The 15,369-nt window shown below is 39.8% G+C and overlaps 3 protein-coding genes across 4 annotated transcripts; 1 reads left to right on the forward strand and 2 right to left on the reverse strand.

Annotated features, from left to right (window-relative positions):
- Positions 1-1,145: 1,145 nt before the first annotated feature.
- On the reverse strand, positions 1,146-5,543 carry tmem167b (transmembrane protein 167B). Its single transcript, XM_084349154.1, has 3 exons — positions 5,412-5,543; positions 4,547-4,678; positions 1,146-2,815 (listed from the first exon to the last, which is right to left on the reverse strand). The coding sequence occupies exons 1-3, from the start codon at positions 5,419-5,421 to the stop codon at positions 2,733-2,735; spliced, it is 225 nt and encodes a 74-aa protein (XP_084205280.1). The 5' UTR covers positions 5,422-5,543; the 3' UTR covers positions 1,146-2,732.
- Positions 5,544-7,457: 1,914 nt separating this feature from the next.
- Positions 7,458-10,098, forward strand: LOC311254867 (protein FAM107B; the record flags this gene model as incomplete). Its single annotated transcript, XM_084348865.1, has 4 exons — positions 7,458-7,524; positions 8,678-8,834; positions 9,777-9,921; positions 9,997-10,098. The coding sequence occupies 4 exons, from the start codon at positions 7,458-7,460 to the stop codon at positions 10,096-10,098; spliced, it is 471 nt and encodes a 156-aa protein (XP_084204991.1).
- A 506-nt stretch (positions 10,099-10,604) lies between these two features.
- b3galt6 (UDP-Gal:betaGal beta 1,3-galactosyltransferase polypeptide 6) lies at positions 10,605-14,453 on the reverse strand. 2 transcript variants are annotated; one of them, XM_084349278.1, is made up of 2 exons: positions 14,145-14,453; positions 10,605-13,591 (listed from the first exon to the last, which is right to left on the reverse strand). In XM_084349278.1, exon 2 carries the CDS (start codon positions 13,579-13,581, stop codon positions 12,562-12,564), a length of 1,020 nt encoding a protein of 339 aa, XP_084205404.1. In that variant the 5' UTR covers positions 13,582-13,591; positions 14,145-14,453; the 3' UTR covers positions 10,605-12,561. The 2 variants fall into 2 exon arrangements, with proteins under 2 accessions (XP_084205404.1, XP_084205405.1); XM_084349279.1 differs by having other exon boundaries at positions 14,134-14,453.
- Positions 14,454-15,369: the final 916 nt, after the last annotated feature.

Below are 15,369 nucleotides of genomic sequence, written 5' to 3' on the forward strand. Positions count from 1 at the left end.
TTTTAATTGACGGTATTATATTTTATTTGCCTTTTTTCATTACTTCTTTGTGTCCAATTGTCTTTTTGTCCTTTTGTGATGATGTATTGTATGTCATCGTATGTATGCTATTTGTTTCATTGTTTGTGCCTGTATCAAAACAAAAGAAAAGAAATAGGGTTGGCCGTTTTGATGGGCTGTAATTTATAGTCATATTAGTTTGATCATTAATATGAAGACTTAACTCCAAACCTAGAAATAAAACAGATGGGTCTGTGGTCTAATGGGCACCTATTGTGGGTGTCCGTGACATGAAAAAGTTTGTTTATGTGAAAGTACCAGTATTCACCCACTTATCAGTTCTGTGCCACACACCTTAATATGTGAAGTGTGGTCATTTGTTTTTATGAGCTGCATAATAAATGAAATGGAAATCACCTGTGTGTAATCAGGTGTGACAAGGAACTGCAAAGTTGATAAATTTTTTTTAAAAACCTCATTACAAACAGGTTTTGTTCATGGGAGGAATTTTGATGTCACATAAGGAAAATCACTGGTGTAAAAAAAAATGCTGATTCAGTTTCCTATTTCTGGTATTGTGCTTACTTAAAAAGAATAAAACAATTGTTAATGTTAGGAAATTTACAGAAGACTATGATTTCTCTGCTGTTGTGAAAAAAGGTCCAGTCAAGGAATGGAAACAAGACAATTTCCAAGGTGAATAATAACCAATGGAAATATCTGCTGAGAGCTGGATGTCAAGAATTTAGTGGTTTGTAACAAGTAGATGCAGAAGTCACCATGAGGATAATGGTAAGAGTAAAGGGGGTACAGGGAGACACTGCCTGGGTGCCTCTTCAGTCACAGTTTTTGGACAAAGAGCTTGGATAACATTCGGCCTGTTTGACAAAATGCATGAGGGAGAATGAACAAAGAACATGGAGAAAGATTTTATAGACTGAGATTTTTTACCATTATAATAAATCCTGTGTTTGGTGGTAGTACAGCACTGCACATTAGCAGAAATACATAATTGATGTGCCCACCATCATGCACGGTGGAGACATCCTTTTGCTGTGGGAGTTTCTCTGCGGCAGGCCCCCAGGGCTTGTGAGGGGGAACTCAATGCAGCAAAATACAGAGATTTCTGTGAGGGGAAACTGGGATGAGATGATGAGAGATGATTTATTTTACAGCAAGACAACAACCCCAAACATGAAGTCAACGCTGCACATAGATAGCTTTAAAAAGGAATTATGTCCAGGAATGGCAAAATAATAAAAGGTCAAGAGATTGTGGCAGGAGTTGAAAATTACTGTCCACTAAGCCATAATGTGAATTGACAGAGCTTGAGCAGCTTTTCAAAGTAAAATGTTGACCGAATTGCAATTACCAGAAGTGTAAATCTTACACAGACCGATTGACTGTAAATATGACAGATTGTAGGCTGTGACTGCTGTCAAAACTACCTCAATAAATATGAATTTTAGGAAGGTGAATACATAAACATTCAATTATACCAGATTCATTCTTCATTTGGAGGACTTGTTCTGCGTCCTGTTGATCAGTGCCAAAAAACTGAATTACATCCACTGTGATTGAAGACTGTAAATCAATAAAAAAAAAGAAAACAACCACACATTGTATAGGTGCTAAATGTCATATGAGAACATTTGTTTTCTAAAAACAACAAACACAGACATTGTACGATTAATTAATCTTTTACTCCAAATTGCATTGCATCCCCTCCCAAAACAATTTCTTCTTTTAAAAAATAAAAAAATAAGGTGGCAGAATTACACTCAGAATGACAGTATGCAATTTTTAGATGGTCTGATGAGCACCATCCCTATTTGGCATTGCATTTTAATCTTCAGGCAAGTCTGTTACAGCAATCCAATTGTCACAATATGTTGAGTTATTACTCTTCTCTCTGTGAGACTCTACAATTGTGTTAGAACCTTTGACTCCTGCATGACTTACAGTTCAATTTGTAACCAGTTGTGGCATTTAAAAACATGTTAACTAGTATTAGAAGTCAAAGGAAATACAGCATACACCTGTGCAAAATGTGTATTTCAAACCTTAAACAAAGTCTACGAGAGGCAAAACAGCGCTGTTCAGAAAAAGAGATGCAAAAAATGTCAAATATAGTGTACACAAGAAGGTCTTCATATATTAGCTTTCCCCTCCACCGTTGACAGAAGTGATACAGAAAAAAAAAACGCATAGTTTGGAGCAAGCAGAATTGATCATCATCATCAGTTTGATCACACTTAATAACCTCTGACAAATCTCTATTGGTCATATCTTTTTCCAAATATATACATCTAGGCTAGTTTTAGGTTGTATACATGTATAACGTATAATGAACACACTGCCCTTCGATCTTCTGCATCCTTCAATATAAATATTTATGGGGTGTGGATGGAGACAACCAACGGTACAACCCTACAACAGAATGACACCATGTGACTCGACAGGCTCCCTCCTCTGTAACAACTGCGGGGTGGATTCAGGATGCCCTTCATGTCTGTAGTGCACATACATTATTAAGGGAGGAGTTATTGTACCCAGTCACCAGAAGGGGGCAGCACTGGCTAGTCTTTAGCATGGGTCCACAGGGCCAATGGGGTTTCATCAGTCATGTAATCCAAGAGGTGTCCCACAACAAGGATTAGCACATAACCACAGAGATGAGTCCATCCCCGGCCTGCAGCCCTCCAGTCTTTTCCAGTCAAGTCTGGCTCTTATCATTTTAAGAAGACAATGTAGAACGCCATGACCAAACAGGAAATCGCCACGGCAATGTGAAGCCGCGTCCCGATTACCGCAGCTGGAAAGAGAGATGGAGAATAGAGAGGGTAAGGGAAGAAAATTACAGGTCAACGGCAAACATACAGATGGGTTAACGGTAAGGTGAGTGTTTGTAAACACAAGAAACTCTCCCCAAAAGACAAGTGCATACAATTACAGCGTGGTCTGAAAATATTTGAGCATTGCCACATCTTATGTTGTTGTGACTCAACAACAGAACGATATAATTGAAATGAAACAATGACTGAGATTAAAGCTTTGACGTTGAGCTCTCCAGCCTCCACATTGGCCCTTTTCACACTGGACATTATGGAAGAGTGCAGGAGGAAATAATAGCATCAGTGATGGCTTGGCTTGGTTCCATTAAAATATCCAGTTAAGCTTGTATGCCAATGAGCCAGCAGTACACACAAGACCTCTGACAAATTAAAGGAAAAACCTGAATAAATGAGTGGAGAAACATGGCTCTGTTATGCTGAGGGGGGAATTTTACTGGCTCACTTGACCCCTTAGAGGGAAGGGTCACTGCAAATCAATACAAAGTTGTTCTGACAGATCCACCTTTATGCTATGATGAAGCATTTAAGTCTTGATGGGAGTGGCAGCTTCCAGGTTGAGAATGCACACATCACGACATATCACTGAATGGTTTGATTAGTGTGAAAATAATGAGATTTGTGTGATGTGGCCTTTGCAGTCACCAGATCTCAACCAAATTAAACATATGGGAGAGTTTGGGCCGACGTGTTAGACAGCGCTCTCCACCACCATCGTCAAAACACCAAATAAAGGAATAACTTTTGGAAGAGTGGTGTTCCTCCCTTATAAACGAGAATGTAGAATCAATGCTAAGGCACTTTGAAGCTGTCCTGGCAGCATGTGGTGGCCAACATGTTATAAAGACATTTTACATGGGTTTTTCCTTTAATTTGTCACCCATCTGTGTTTGAGATGCAACATTCATTAATGTTAATTACATTACACACTTTCCCCGTTACGACATCAAAAAGTTGGTTGTGAAAAAGGACTATTGGTGAAGAGAATCAGAACATTACTAAATGTACACACATTATTTTTTTTTTTACACGGCGAAACAGCATCAAATGTTTGGACTGACCATATCAGCTACCTGACATAAATTCTCTTAAGCTGGTGTTTAACTGGCTGAAGATGGAAGTGAAGTAAAATGCCCTCAAAACAAGCAGGGAGTGCTCACCAAGATATATACAGAATGTCTGCAGTGGTCTGAGGGTCACAGACTTCAAAGGAATTGAGTGCAAAGGATCTGACTTAAATACTGATGATGGAGACTTAATTTAAGTTTGTGTTAAATAATTTTTGGTCCCCTAAAATTGGAGTATTTACAGTGTTTAGAAAATCAAATGAACACAGTCATATAATAGCAGGAAGTTGTTGGCACAAGGTGCCACACAACTAATGATAGAGAAAATGTTGTATGACTCCATAGGATGGAGAGGAATGAAAAATGGATGACTGCTTTATGCACCAGGATGATATTCCTCCAGTTTTGTAAACACCTCTGAGTCTGCACTTTAACATGCATTTGTCTCCCTAGAAAGACACACAAAATATGTCAATGACACTGGTGACATCTCCACTATTTCAAATTTCATTTTAATGAAACCACTTTTTAGAGAATCAAATTTTAGGTACTCCCATATGAACACTATGTGCAGAAATAACATGTGTTTGTTGAATCAGCATCTTGTAAAATTCATTACACCTCTACCTTTGTAGAAGACACCCCACACTCCCTTCTTCTCTGACAGCAGCCAGCTGTTGATGCGAGGCACCTTTTTGAGATATGCACAGGTGCAGATGAACAGCAGCCCAAACACCAGGATGCCATCGAAAGAGTAAACTGTGGAAGAAGGGAAAATGTAAGATCACACAGTCTGCCTTAGATGCTAGCTAGCTCAACTTATTCACATTGTAAGTTACAAAACAAAATGAGACAAACAATCACAGCTATAAAATATGAAGAATAGTATCTAAAAGAAATATTCTCCACTATTTTAGATTATTTAGAGACTAACATACACCCTGTCTTGTGGTGGATTTTCCCTTTATCCTACATGTACAAGCTCTGTTGTTGACTGTGGTCAAGTCCAGAGCTACTTACAGCTACAAAAACATGTATTATCTAACGTTCATGTACCCACAGTAGTAGAAAATAGGTTGATATTTCAAGGACAAACGTCAGTGACATGCTAACAGGTTTTCTTTAGATTATAGTTGTGATCTAGCTATCTGGAATTTTTAGCATGAGCCTCTGATAGCCTAACGTTAGTCAATGCTAGTTAGTCAATGCTAGTTAGCAAGAAACCTTGTAGCATCACAAAAATACGATGTAACAAGCTTATTTGTTATTGAGGGCGCCAAACCGCTCTATTAACTTGTAATTGTAACACTGCTATAATGAATAAAGAAGAATTAGGTTCGGTGCCAACAGACTAGCAGTGCTACTCAGGGCCACGTCTACAGCTAACCTAGCTTCCACGTTAGCCTTCCGTCTACGAAGTAGCTAGCCTAACTTACATGTCCTGTTCTGCTGCTGACACTTCTAAGATAGTTGCATAATGAATTAAACCTACCATTTGTCATATTCGCAGGTTGCTCTTTGACGATATTCTATGACTGTTTATTCTATAAATTAGCAATCCATCATGTTTTATAAAGTGGAGATATGATGCAGTGGACTTCGCTTCGCATTCACTAGGTTGACATTTCCGGTTTCACTGGCTTACGTTCTTCTTCTACGTTATAGGATTGTTTTTGTGCCTCCAGCTTTACTGCCATCTACTGGAATTTGGGATTTACTGCTACATGTCGCCGTGAAGTTTACATTTATCTATATCTTTTGTTTTTTTGACAAACAATAAAAGATACACATTTTATATCTTAATCTGATTATTTTGTCACATCCATCCTTTCAATAAATGTACTTTACCATGAAGACTCGGGGCAACCTTTATCTCACCTCACCAGTAAATATACTTTAGTGTACAGAGTTTCCTTTTGTAGGAAAGTTTCCCACAAATTAAATTGCTTGCAGCTCAAGCCAAGCCAAACTGAAACATATTAGGAAAAAGAGAACAAGTGAATTATTCCTATTCATGCAGCATGTGTGTACATTTTAATTTTACCAGGTAATACATGTCCATGGTCACCATCTATAGTGAGGAAACTTAAATTTTGCAGGTACTGTGTCTGTTGAGAATATGTTGCCAACAAATGGGCAGGGCTGATCATATAGACATATACAGGGCTTTCGTTGCTCGTCATGTCTTACACAGGATGTGGCCACCATACTGCACTCCGTCATATAGGACATAGAGGCAGCACCTACAGCAGAAGGAGGACAAGAGTAGGATTAACAAAGTGGTGAAAAATGCTGGCTCTGCTGCACCTCTGAACCTGAACACACCTTGGGCAGCACTAAGGGAGCGATGAGGATTAAACTGAGCTTCCACCCACACCATAATGAGCTGACACCACTGTAAAACCACCTCCACCTCATGCCCTGGGGGGGCCACCATGGAGCAGTAAGTGCTGACAGCCATCAGCCATTCCAGAGCGCTTTCTGTCCAAAAAACTTTTGTCTGCTTTGTTACTTTACAATTTGGTCCAGAATAAATCATAAAGCAAAAGTCTGTACAGTTTGTGGCATATTTCAGTAACAAAATCACATGTAAAGTGAACAAATTAATATATCAGTCAAATTGTGCATACATGCTCCTTTCAACAGCCATTCTTTCAAACTTACTGAATCAACTAGACTCACACAGACAACATGGTCAGGCTGCAAATAACCAACTGTTTCTATAATAATATAATGTACAAATACAGTACACAAAACACCTGTACGCACATTGTCACACTGGGTTTGTCATGCACATGTATTGTAATGTCTAAACCTGGGCATTCTGCTCATATTAACTGCTTCTATAAACATTTTTTTTTACGTATATTACCGTTTTATATCTCATATTTTGTCATACATCAATTCATCATTCTAACAATGATTTAATACTGCCCATATTTTGCATCACAGGCAACATCCACCGCCGCTGTTTGTGAAATCCTCTTACCATCGTCATTTGCACTTTGTCCATGCTTAATCCCTACATTTCTATTTAATATGTTGTAGCAGGGCTGAAAATTATTTGCCTCCGCTGCACTGACCTGATTTCTCCTTAGTGCCATTAAAATATCCTCACAGGCTTCTCTTTCAGTGTGTTATTTCACCATCTTCATAATGATTTAAAGGCAGCAGGATGGAGGCAACTCTACACTGGAGAAAAAACAGATTACAGATTTATAGAACGCAAAAATAAATGTGGTTCTGAAATAGACTTCACTCCCCTCAGTGTGTGTGATGACAGTTTTATTCACAAAATAGAGCCACAAAAGCAATATTTGTTTGTTGTTATTTCATGTTGCATCATCCTAGTCATTACATTACATTATCCTAATCCCTCCATATGTTGCTCCCCTGCCTCAGAGACAACAGAAGTTTCTCCAGTGAAGGGAACAAAGAGTTGTAGGACAGTTAATAAGATTTGATCACAGGACAGAGAGGCACACCTGTTCAGCTCAGCCTCATAGCAGCTGCAGCTTCTGCTCCTTCCTTCTTCTGCATGAGCTTCGAGTTTGAACACACCTCAGCACATCTCGCTTTCAGCAATGCGTCTCTACAGCACACAGGTAAGACTGGTTCTATCATTGCTTAATGGAGTGATGGAGTCTTATAAAGGTGTGGATCATAACAGAAAGCAGTAATGATTATGATTAAGTAGAGAGAACTTTAACATAATCATATTTTGAGTTTGGGTATGTTTGTTCAAAGCTCAGGTTTCCAAAGAATGGAAGAAGAACATATGAGTTGGAATGAAATGATTTCCAGGACAGAGGAAGCTCACGGCAGCATTTATATGCGATGCTGAAAATAGTCACATGTTTTGTAAAAGTTATTGCTTCTGGCAAAGATGTAGCGAAGAGAAGTAGAGTCAGCAAACAGACTGAAAGCATGGTTTGTGACCTCCTTTCAACCCATTAAACATACAGTATGACTACAGAGTCTTGTTTTGGAAAATGTTTATCACTGGATGTCTCTTTCAGTGCAATACACAACTCCCCCCATCAACGAGATACTATGTGCTGTCATGTCTGATTACTTTTCGAGATGTGTTGAATCAAGTGTTACATTTTACATGAAATACTTTGTACATTTATACATTCAGCATGAACTACAAAAACAATAATGTTGTCCATTTTTGATACCTTCCTAAAGATTAATATGAAAAAATAAATTTAAATTAAATGAAAAGGAAATGCAATGCATATTTTTCTTAAAGACTCGTTTTTAATGTAACATACTAGTCATGGTGGTTTTTATCCAGTCTAATTTGTCATTTGGATTGAATAAGACTCAGTTCTGGTGGAGAACACAGCTTCAGCATCTTCATATATGTCAGAAATGGCTCCAGTGTTTAATATGATTTTTTCAATATGCTGATGAGTTGCAAAATGTTCTGCGAAGATTTGCATGTGTGAAAAAGATATATAAAACATATTTGCTGCATTTCAACTTCCAAAGTGGACTTAACAAAAGAAGTCGACTCGCTTGCTGTTCTGTCTTTAGGTATCACAAAAAATGGATCTTCGAAATACAAGAGGTAAGATCGAATCAAACAAGTGACAAGTTTAAAGTCAAGTTTTGATAAATCTAAAGAAATAAAGACATGATCTTCACTTTTGAAGTCATTGTTATGATAACACATGTAACTTGAATGAGCAGATTCTACCTATGTGTGTAAAAGGCTAACAAGGATATGTGACTGTTTGTACTGTGTATCAGAGGGACATCACTGCTGGACGGTCCCACCACACCAGGGGATTGAGTGTCGACAACAGGAGGGCAGTGACCTCATCCAGCCAAGGAAGCTGCCACATCCCATCCTGGCTTCTCGCCAACACAGAGCCCTTCATCAAGAGCTGCTTTTCTGCCACAGACGGTGAGAAAACACTGAGCTCTCTCTGCGCCTGCTGTCTGTCATGAGGTCACCTAGGCAGCAGGTACATGCTGATCCACAGACTCACAAATGAGATGTTAGTCAGGGAACATGTACCAGAGTCATTCTCTGGATCCGCCGCAGTCAAAGAATCCTCTTACCGCCCAGCTGGCCACTGTTATGGTCTGTGATGAGCAGCATGTTTAGGTTGTGTTTAACATGATCAAATCAAAGGTACAACATCTCGCCAGAGATCACTGCTAATCTGGCTGCACAGCTAGGTCAACAACAATCTGTCTGAATGCAACGATCTCATTGCTCAAGATAATCCTTCCTTAACAACTAGTTTCTATTGAAATACACCTGCCTACTGTGTATGTTCAGTCACACTTCTGTCTCAGCAACCTCTCCAGGGGACTAGGAACCTTCTGGAAGAACCATGTGCATTTCCACCACAGTGACCAGGGTCTAAATTAAGTAGGGTTGAACATTTCTGATTGGTTAAGAACTTGCAGCATTCAATCTCAGGCATTTTTTCAAAATCTACAGCCACAAAACAAATTTGTTTTTGTTCATTGTGCTTAATATAGAGTTGAGAGTGAGAGGGAAACGATAATGCCTGTCTGTGCTTCATATTGCACCATCATTGTCAGATGTCACTTTTTCTCACTTTTTCACACGTCAGCAGAATAATCTGCCTAATGTTGTAGGTCTTCAGACCACTGTGGAAAAACAGACAACAACGGGCTAAAGGAAGCTCCTTGAAAAGTAGTTCCTCGGATTAAATGTTGTGGGTACTTTGAGTGGAAACGCAAAGAACCATTCACAACATAGTTTGTAAATGATATTGATAAACTGCACTCCAGTAAAGAAGTTTTATGGTATTTTTGGGGATCCATCTAATTATCAATACTTAGTACTATATACTTATTCATGTTTCCTCAGAGGTCTGCTGCCCAGAAGCAGGCCGGAGCTGCAGTGTGTGCTGGACCACAAAAGGAGAGAGCAGCACAAGCAGAGGGAGCTGGCACTCTGTCCTCCCTCTGACTTGGAGGTGAAGCTACGCACAAGGAAGCAGAAAATACAAGTTGTGAGTAGTTGAGAACAAAGATGCAAAATCGTATAATTAAAGAGGATGTCTTAACAAATGTTTCCTGTATTACAGTACGAGCTGGAGGAGAAGAAGAGGAGCGAGGGCCTGCAGAACGTACCAGAGTTTGTTCGTGTGAGAGGAACCCTGAAACGTATCCAAACGATTTCCTCGTGACGACACAAGGGACCCAGCGCAAAGGGACAAATTAACACTGTGAACAATGTCAGCTGAATTGACATTGATTGACAACTGCATATATTTCTGATTGCAATGATCAAATTGATTTATTTTGAGAGTAAGGTTAAAGCATAATGGATCATGTGAAATCAGATGGTAGTTTTGAGTTGTATCATTTCACAGTGTAAAAGGCTTTAAATAGGGAATAGGCTGATAATCAGAGCCAATATCAATGTCAATGTTTTTTCTAAATTTTAATTTTTGCACCAAATGTGTATTGGTCTCCTTTATTACTAATATATTACTTTAATATTACAAAAGTGTTTTTACACTAGAGTCACTCCTTAATATAACAGTTAGATAAGTTGTTGTATTTTCTAGTATTGTTAAGACATTTTATCCAGTGCCCTTGGTAAAAATTCTGCTTTTTGTAGAGAATTTTACAATCCGTGTGCATTTGACTGTGACGTAACCTTTGAAATAAGAGCATACAAGAACATAAGTGACAAGAATACATTTTCAATTTTAATAAAACATCCAGGGAGGCCGACCATGTACGTAAAAACAAACACCGGGACTGAGTTTGTACTGAATCAGAATCTGCAAGTGACAACAGAGAGAAGATAGTCATGTCATTATTCACAACAAAAACGTAACAGCGGTCATAAACATGAGCTCGGACGTGGCAGCATTCCTCGGCTGTGAGTGCTCCAACACATTAACGCTGTACACATTTCACAGGTTTTGGGACACAGCTACTGACATCACAGGGTAAAGTTCAGGCTGGAGAGCTCAACATCAGAAAAAACAGGCAGTCATTGAATAATGATTCACGGACTTTGAAATGCTGTTTCTTGTTTAAAAAAGTGACCAAGTGCCTGCTGGAAGTCTTTATCAAGTTTCTCAATCTGAATCTGTGGTGCGCTGCGAACAAACATTCACAAAAATATCTTGACATCTCTGCACAGTAAATGTACTTTCTCTGCTGCAGGAATAAGAAGGCCTGCTGAATAAAACACATTCAACCATTTTCTCTTACACATTCTCTGCACCTCCAAAACACATGAAACCTTGTGTACCGTGGATCGTAAACAAATGTTTTACATTGAAAAAGCGAACATTTCTGGTCCAGTAATTCTGTTAATTATACATGATTCCCACCCCAACACATTTATAAATACAAAGTCTACTCGCAAGCAGCAACCACAGCCACCGTATTTCTGTATTTCGATATCAGTGTGCTGCGTTTGCTGCAGAATAAATTAACAATAAATAAAATACAAAAAAAAAATTGCGTTCACAAAAAGTGTAGCTGTCATGGCAGGGTAAGAGTCTTCTGTCTGTGTTTCCCTGTGTTATCTACTACAGTAAAATAACCTCAATAACCTTTAAACATACGTCATAGTGTTGGAAAAAATATTTAGCAAGAGGTACAGCAGAGGAAGAAGCACAGACAGAGCAGAGAAGTAGGCCACCAACGTGGTAAATTGGCGGTGAGGAGAGCACTGACATAAGCAGGGATCCAAGTAACAAGGCAAAAGGAGTTTACAAGCCAAGAAGGACAGCAGGCTGAAGTTGGCTTCCCATTCAAGAGTAAAAGGGGTAATCGTTTTCAGCCAATTCACTGTCGTAATACTGCTTAAAATAGTGGATATTACAGTAAACACGTTAATGTTGATTAAAACCACATTCCATCTGTAAGAAGAGAAGTGAGTCCAAATGATTTCATTACTTGTTCTTCATTCAGATCATATTAAACCAGTTTGAGACTACAAAACTATTGTACTCAGTCCTGGTCTAAATTAAAATGGTGTCAGTTTAAAGCCCCTTTATCAGATTTGTGAAACCTTTATTCTATTTGTAAAAACAAAAAAAGGTTGATGTCATGGTTTTCCTCTCCACACAGAGCACATTAAAGCAGCTCTACATTAAAATATGGAGACTCAGCTTGACTTTAGCTAAACTTGGACTAGACAAACACAGAGACTTGAAAATTCAGTTTGCAATTTGTGAAATGTTGACTCTCTTTGGTTAAAGGAGAAAAAAAAGGAAAATGTTGCTACTTTTCCTCCATCCAGACCCATTAGATCAAGTCGAGCTCAACAACCACTGTACCAAAATTGGTCAAATATATTCAAGGGAACATGGAGAAAAAAAAGTATTGCACATCGTGGTTTTGGAGCTTGACCAGCTCTTTCATGGTTTACATGAAGAAAAAAGCAGTGGAAATCCCCCTTTTTTTGTTCTCGCAATTCAAAAAAAGGTTTTCCAAATCTGATATGGGGTTTTTAACACGATTAAGGAAGTTGCTATGACGTCAGGGACCTGTTGCACAACTTGTGCACAACTTGTAACTGCCTAACAATGGAGTCTTGGTCTAAAAATGTTATCCCTTAAAAGTTTCCAAATTTGGATGATACGACTCGGAAGCTAACTTCAGCCTCGTAAAAAGGACAAAAATTAAGGAATACCATCCTTCCTTTGGCAACACTGTGAGGGTGGCACACTCCAGTCATACACGTAGGACAATCGCAGCTTGACTTCCTCCTTACAGAGTCTGCCCTCCCGCTGCAGAGTCTGGTGTTTTTCTAATATGTCCTCCAAGCTCTGCTTATGTGTCACCAAGTACTTGTTGCTGCAACCACGCGATTTATACTCTGTGTCAAAGCGTGGGTCATGTGTCCGCCGAACGTCCACTGGTGCCAGCCAGGCGCCCAGTGACACATCCTCACTCTGCCACGTCTTGAAGTAGCCTGCATTAAGATGCACGTAACGTACCAGGTCAGCTGAGAGGATGTAGCCCCCTCCCAGTGCGTAGGGCAGGTAGTAGTCACAAAGCTCCCAAGAGCTTTCCCTCCACTTCCCAGCTGTTTTCACACGCCCTCTCCCCGAAAAGAAGCCCCAGTACAACCTGTTGGGCTCTTTGCTCTTCAGTTCCTCCTTAAGGAGGTCCAAGCGAGCAAATGTGTCATCATCTGCTTTGAGGACAAACTTGAACTCTACATTCTGGTCCAGCCAGGAGTACATGTGCAGCAGCTTTAGTGTTAAGTTCTCGTAAGAATCTCGCAAGTCAGGCAATAAAAGCAAGTCCTTGTGCCGCCCTTGCTCCGTGTTCAGGTTCTGAAGGTCCTCGTTGGGAAGCCCCTGAGTCCCGACCACGAACATGGCCAGAACATCGGAGTCCCGCTTGGCCAGCCAAGTGCTACGGATGATACTCCTCCGCTCTGTGTACTTAGGTCCAGTTGTGATGAGAACAACAAGGAATGCTGACAGGTCTTTGGATGCGGAGGCAGAATTATGCTGCTCTGGACGGGATTGTAAAGCACTGGCACGAGGGGCGAGGCCTGGAGGATCCTGGTGACCCTGTTTCAGTGTCTCTGAGGTACATTTGGCCAAGAAGACCAGAACTACTGCAAAGCTGCAAACAGTGCCAATGACCAGCGCTGTCTTGTGGCGGCACACTAGACGGAACAGATTCATGGTGCCGAGTCTGGGGTGAAAACACAAAAGATTGTTAGCTTTTTTTGTCATTCAAAACATCAGGTTAACCATCAAAACGTGCAGTCATACATTCCTACAGTTAATATAAGAAACCTGAGCAAATAACAAAGCTGCCTTTTGTTTCTCATCATTTTATGATTAAGTATATGTCTGACTGAAGGTGCAGCTGGTAATCCCAAACACTAAATACTTGCTGCTGCTGGTTTTATGGCTGTGTTTACAGACATTACAGCTATAAACAAACATATATGAGCATGCAAAAAGTGTGTTGAGTCAGTCTGAGTGTACTATCAAATGGCATGCATTACCATAGCTCCTTAAATTCTTGTGTTTGAATGTATGGTAGTGAAGTTTCTGCATTTGGATCACAGATATTGCCTTGAATAAAAGCAGATATCAAGTTAGCTAGCCATGCAAACTCGCCTCTGCTGCTCACCCATGATTTTTAGCAGCACCTGCTTGCTAAACTTAGTAGTACACTGTATATATGTGTCATAGCAATGTCGTTCACAGCAATAAATGAAAGAGTACCTGTTAGTTACCTTCGCTTATTGAAAGGTACCTGTCCAGTAAATGTCAGAGCCAGAGCGGGCCACAGACAGCAGCTTTGCAGAGCTAACGCTAGCTACCGAGATAAGACCCTCTGCGCACTTGGTAAGCCCACTCCACTGAATGCAAACACACACAAGTTGCTCATATTGGTCTAAACACGAGATGGAAATGAGCAGGCTTAGGTCGCTCAGGCAGGTTATAATACGCGGGTTGTGTTGTTCGCTGGTTGAGTTGAGCCAGGTACCGATGTGTTCATTTTGTGTCCCGTACTGTGAACAAATATCAATTGAGTGTGTGGCTCTGACGAACAGGAAGCGGAAGTGAAGCCCCTCGAAAAAAGGGGATTCAAGTAACACAAAATAAATGGACAAAGATTTAGTTTCTATGAGTTAAAAACAACGGAGCATTGCAAACCTTAGTTAAATATGACGTACGATTAGAAAATATATTTGAAAAAGGAGAGTGAGGAGCAGTTTGAGGACAGCTGCTGAGTGGAGCATGCGCACTGGCGCCTACATTCATGGTGATGCAGTGTCAAGTTTAGAGAGAGAGCCAGAACGAGACCGGATGTTGTGGACCAATACTTCAAAATAAAAGCAGAGAAGCAGCTTTTTAGAAAACTAACTGCAGACACCACTGAATGATTGTGGCAATAGTATGAATATTAAAGGAGCTCTAAAGGCAGCAAATGTCTCTATGATCGTCTTTCTCTTTCACAATCACATGTTGCTACTTTATCATGAGGGCGACACTGGTCAATATAGTACAGAATTTTATATTTAGAGTACATATGTTATTGAATATTTTAGATTGAAGATGAAACTGACAGAATGGACAGGACTGAGAGAAAAAGGCATAATAACAAATCTGTTTGCTGCTTCAGCACCACGGACAGAGTGTCAGGGATTTATCAATACACAGCACAGGCTACTGATATTTTAGAGCCATGGTCTGTGCACTGATTTGCAGAAAAATTAAGGATCAATGAGACAGGTGGAATAGACTAATATATCCAATTGAATAACTTTAAATGACCCTGCACTCTCTCTGTTGCTCAGGGATGGAGTGGATGATGTGACAGGTTAACAATGGGGGTGCATGTTGGTCATTTCACTAATAAGGGGGTTAAAACCCTACCAAGTTGTTTGATAAATGATTTGTGTGACAGTATCTTTGTACAGAAGGCCTTTTCGCTGCCAAATGAATCAACCATGA

This window comes from Pagrus pagrus, assembly GCF_965226575.1.
Source record: "Pagrus pagrus genome assembly, chromosome: 3".
Lineage (NCBI taxonomy): Eukaryota > Metazoa > Chordata > Actinopteri > Spariformes > Sparidae > Pagrus > Pagrus pagrus.

Bases quoted from the DNA above. Each gene is read 5' to 3' on its own strand.
- tmem167b (XM_084349154.1), bottom strand. The intron at 2,816-4,546 runs GTAGAGGTGTAA...CTCTCTTTCCAG, and splicing joins GTGGGGTGTCTTCTACAAAG to CTGCGGTAATCGGGACGCGG.
- b3galt6 (XM_084349278.1), bottom strand. From the start codon at position 13,581: ATGAATCTGTTCCGTCTAGTGTGCCGCCACAAGACAGCGCTGGTCATT.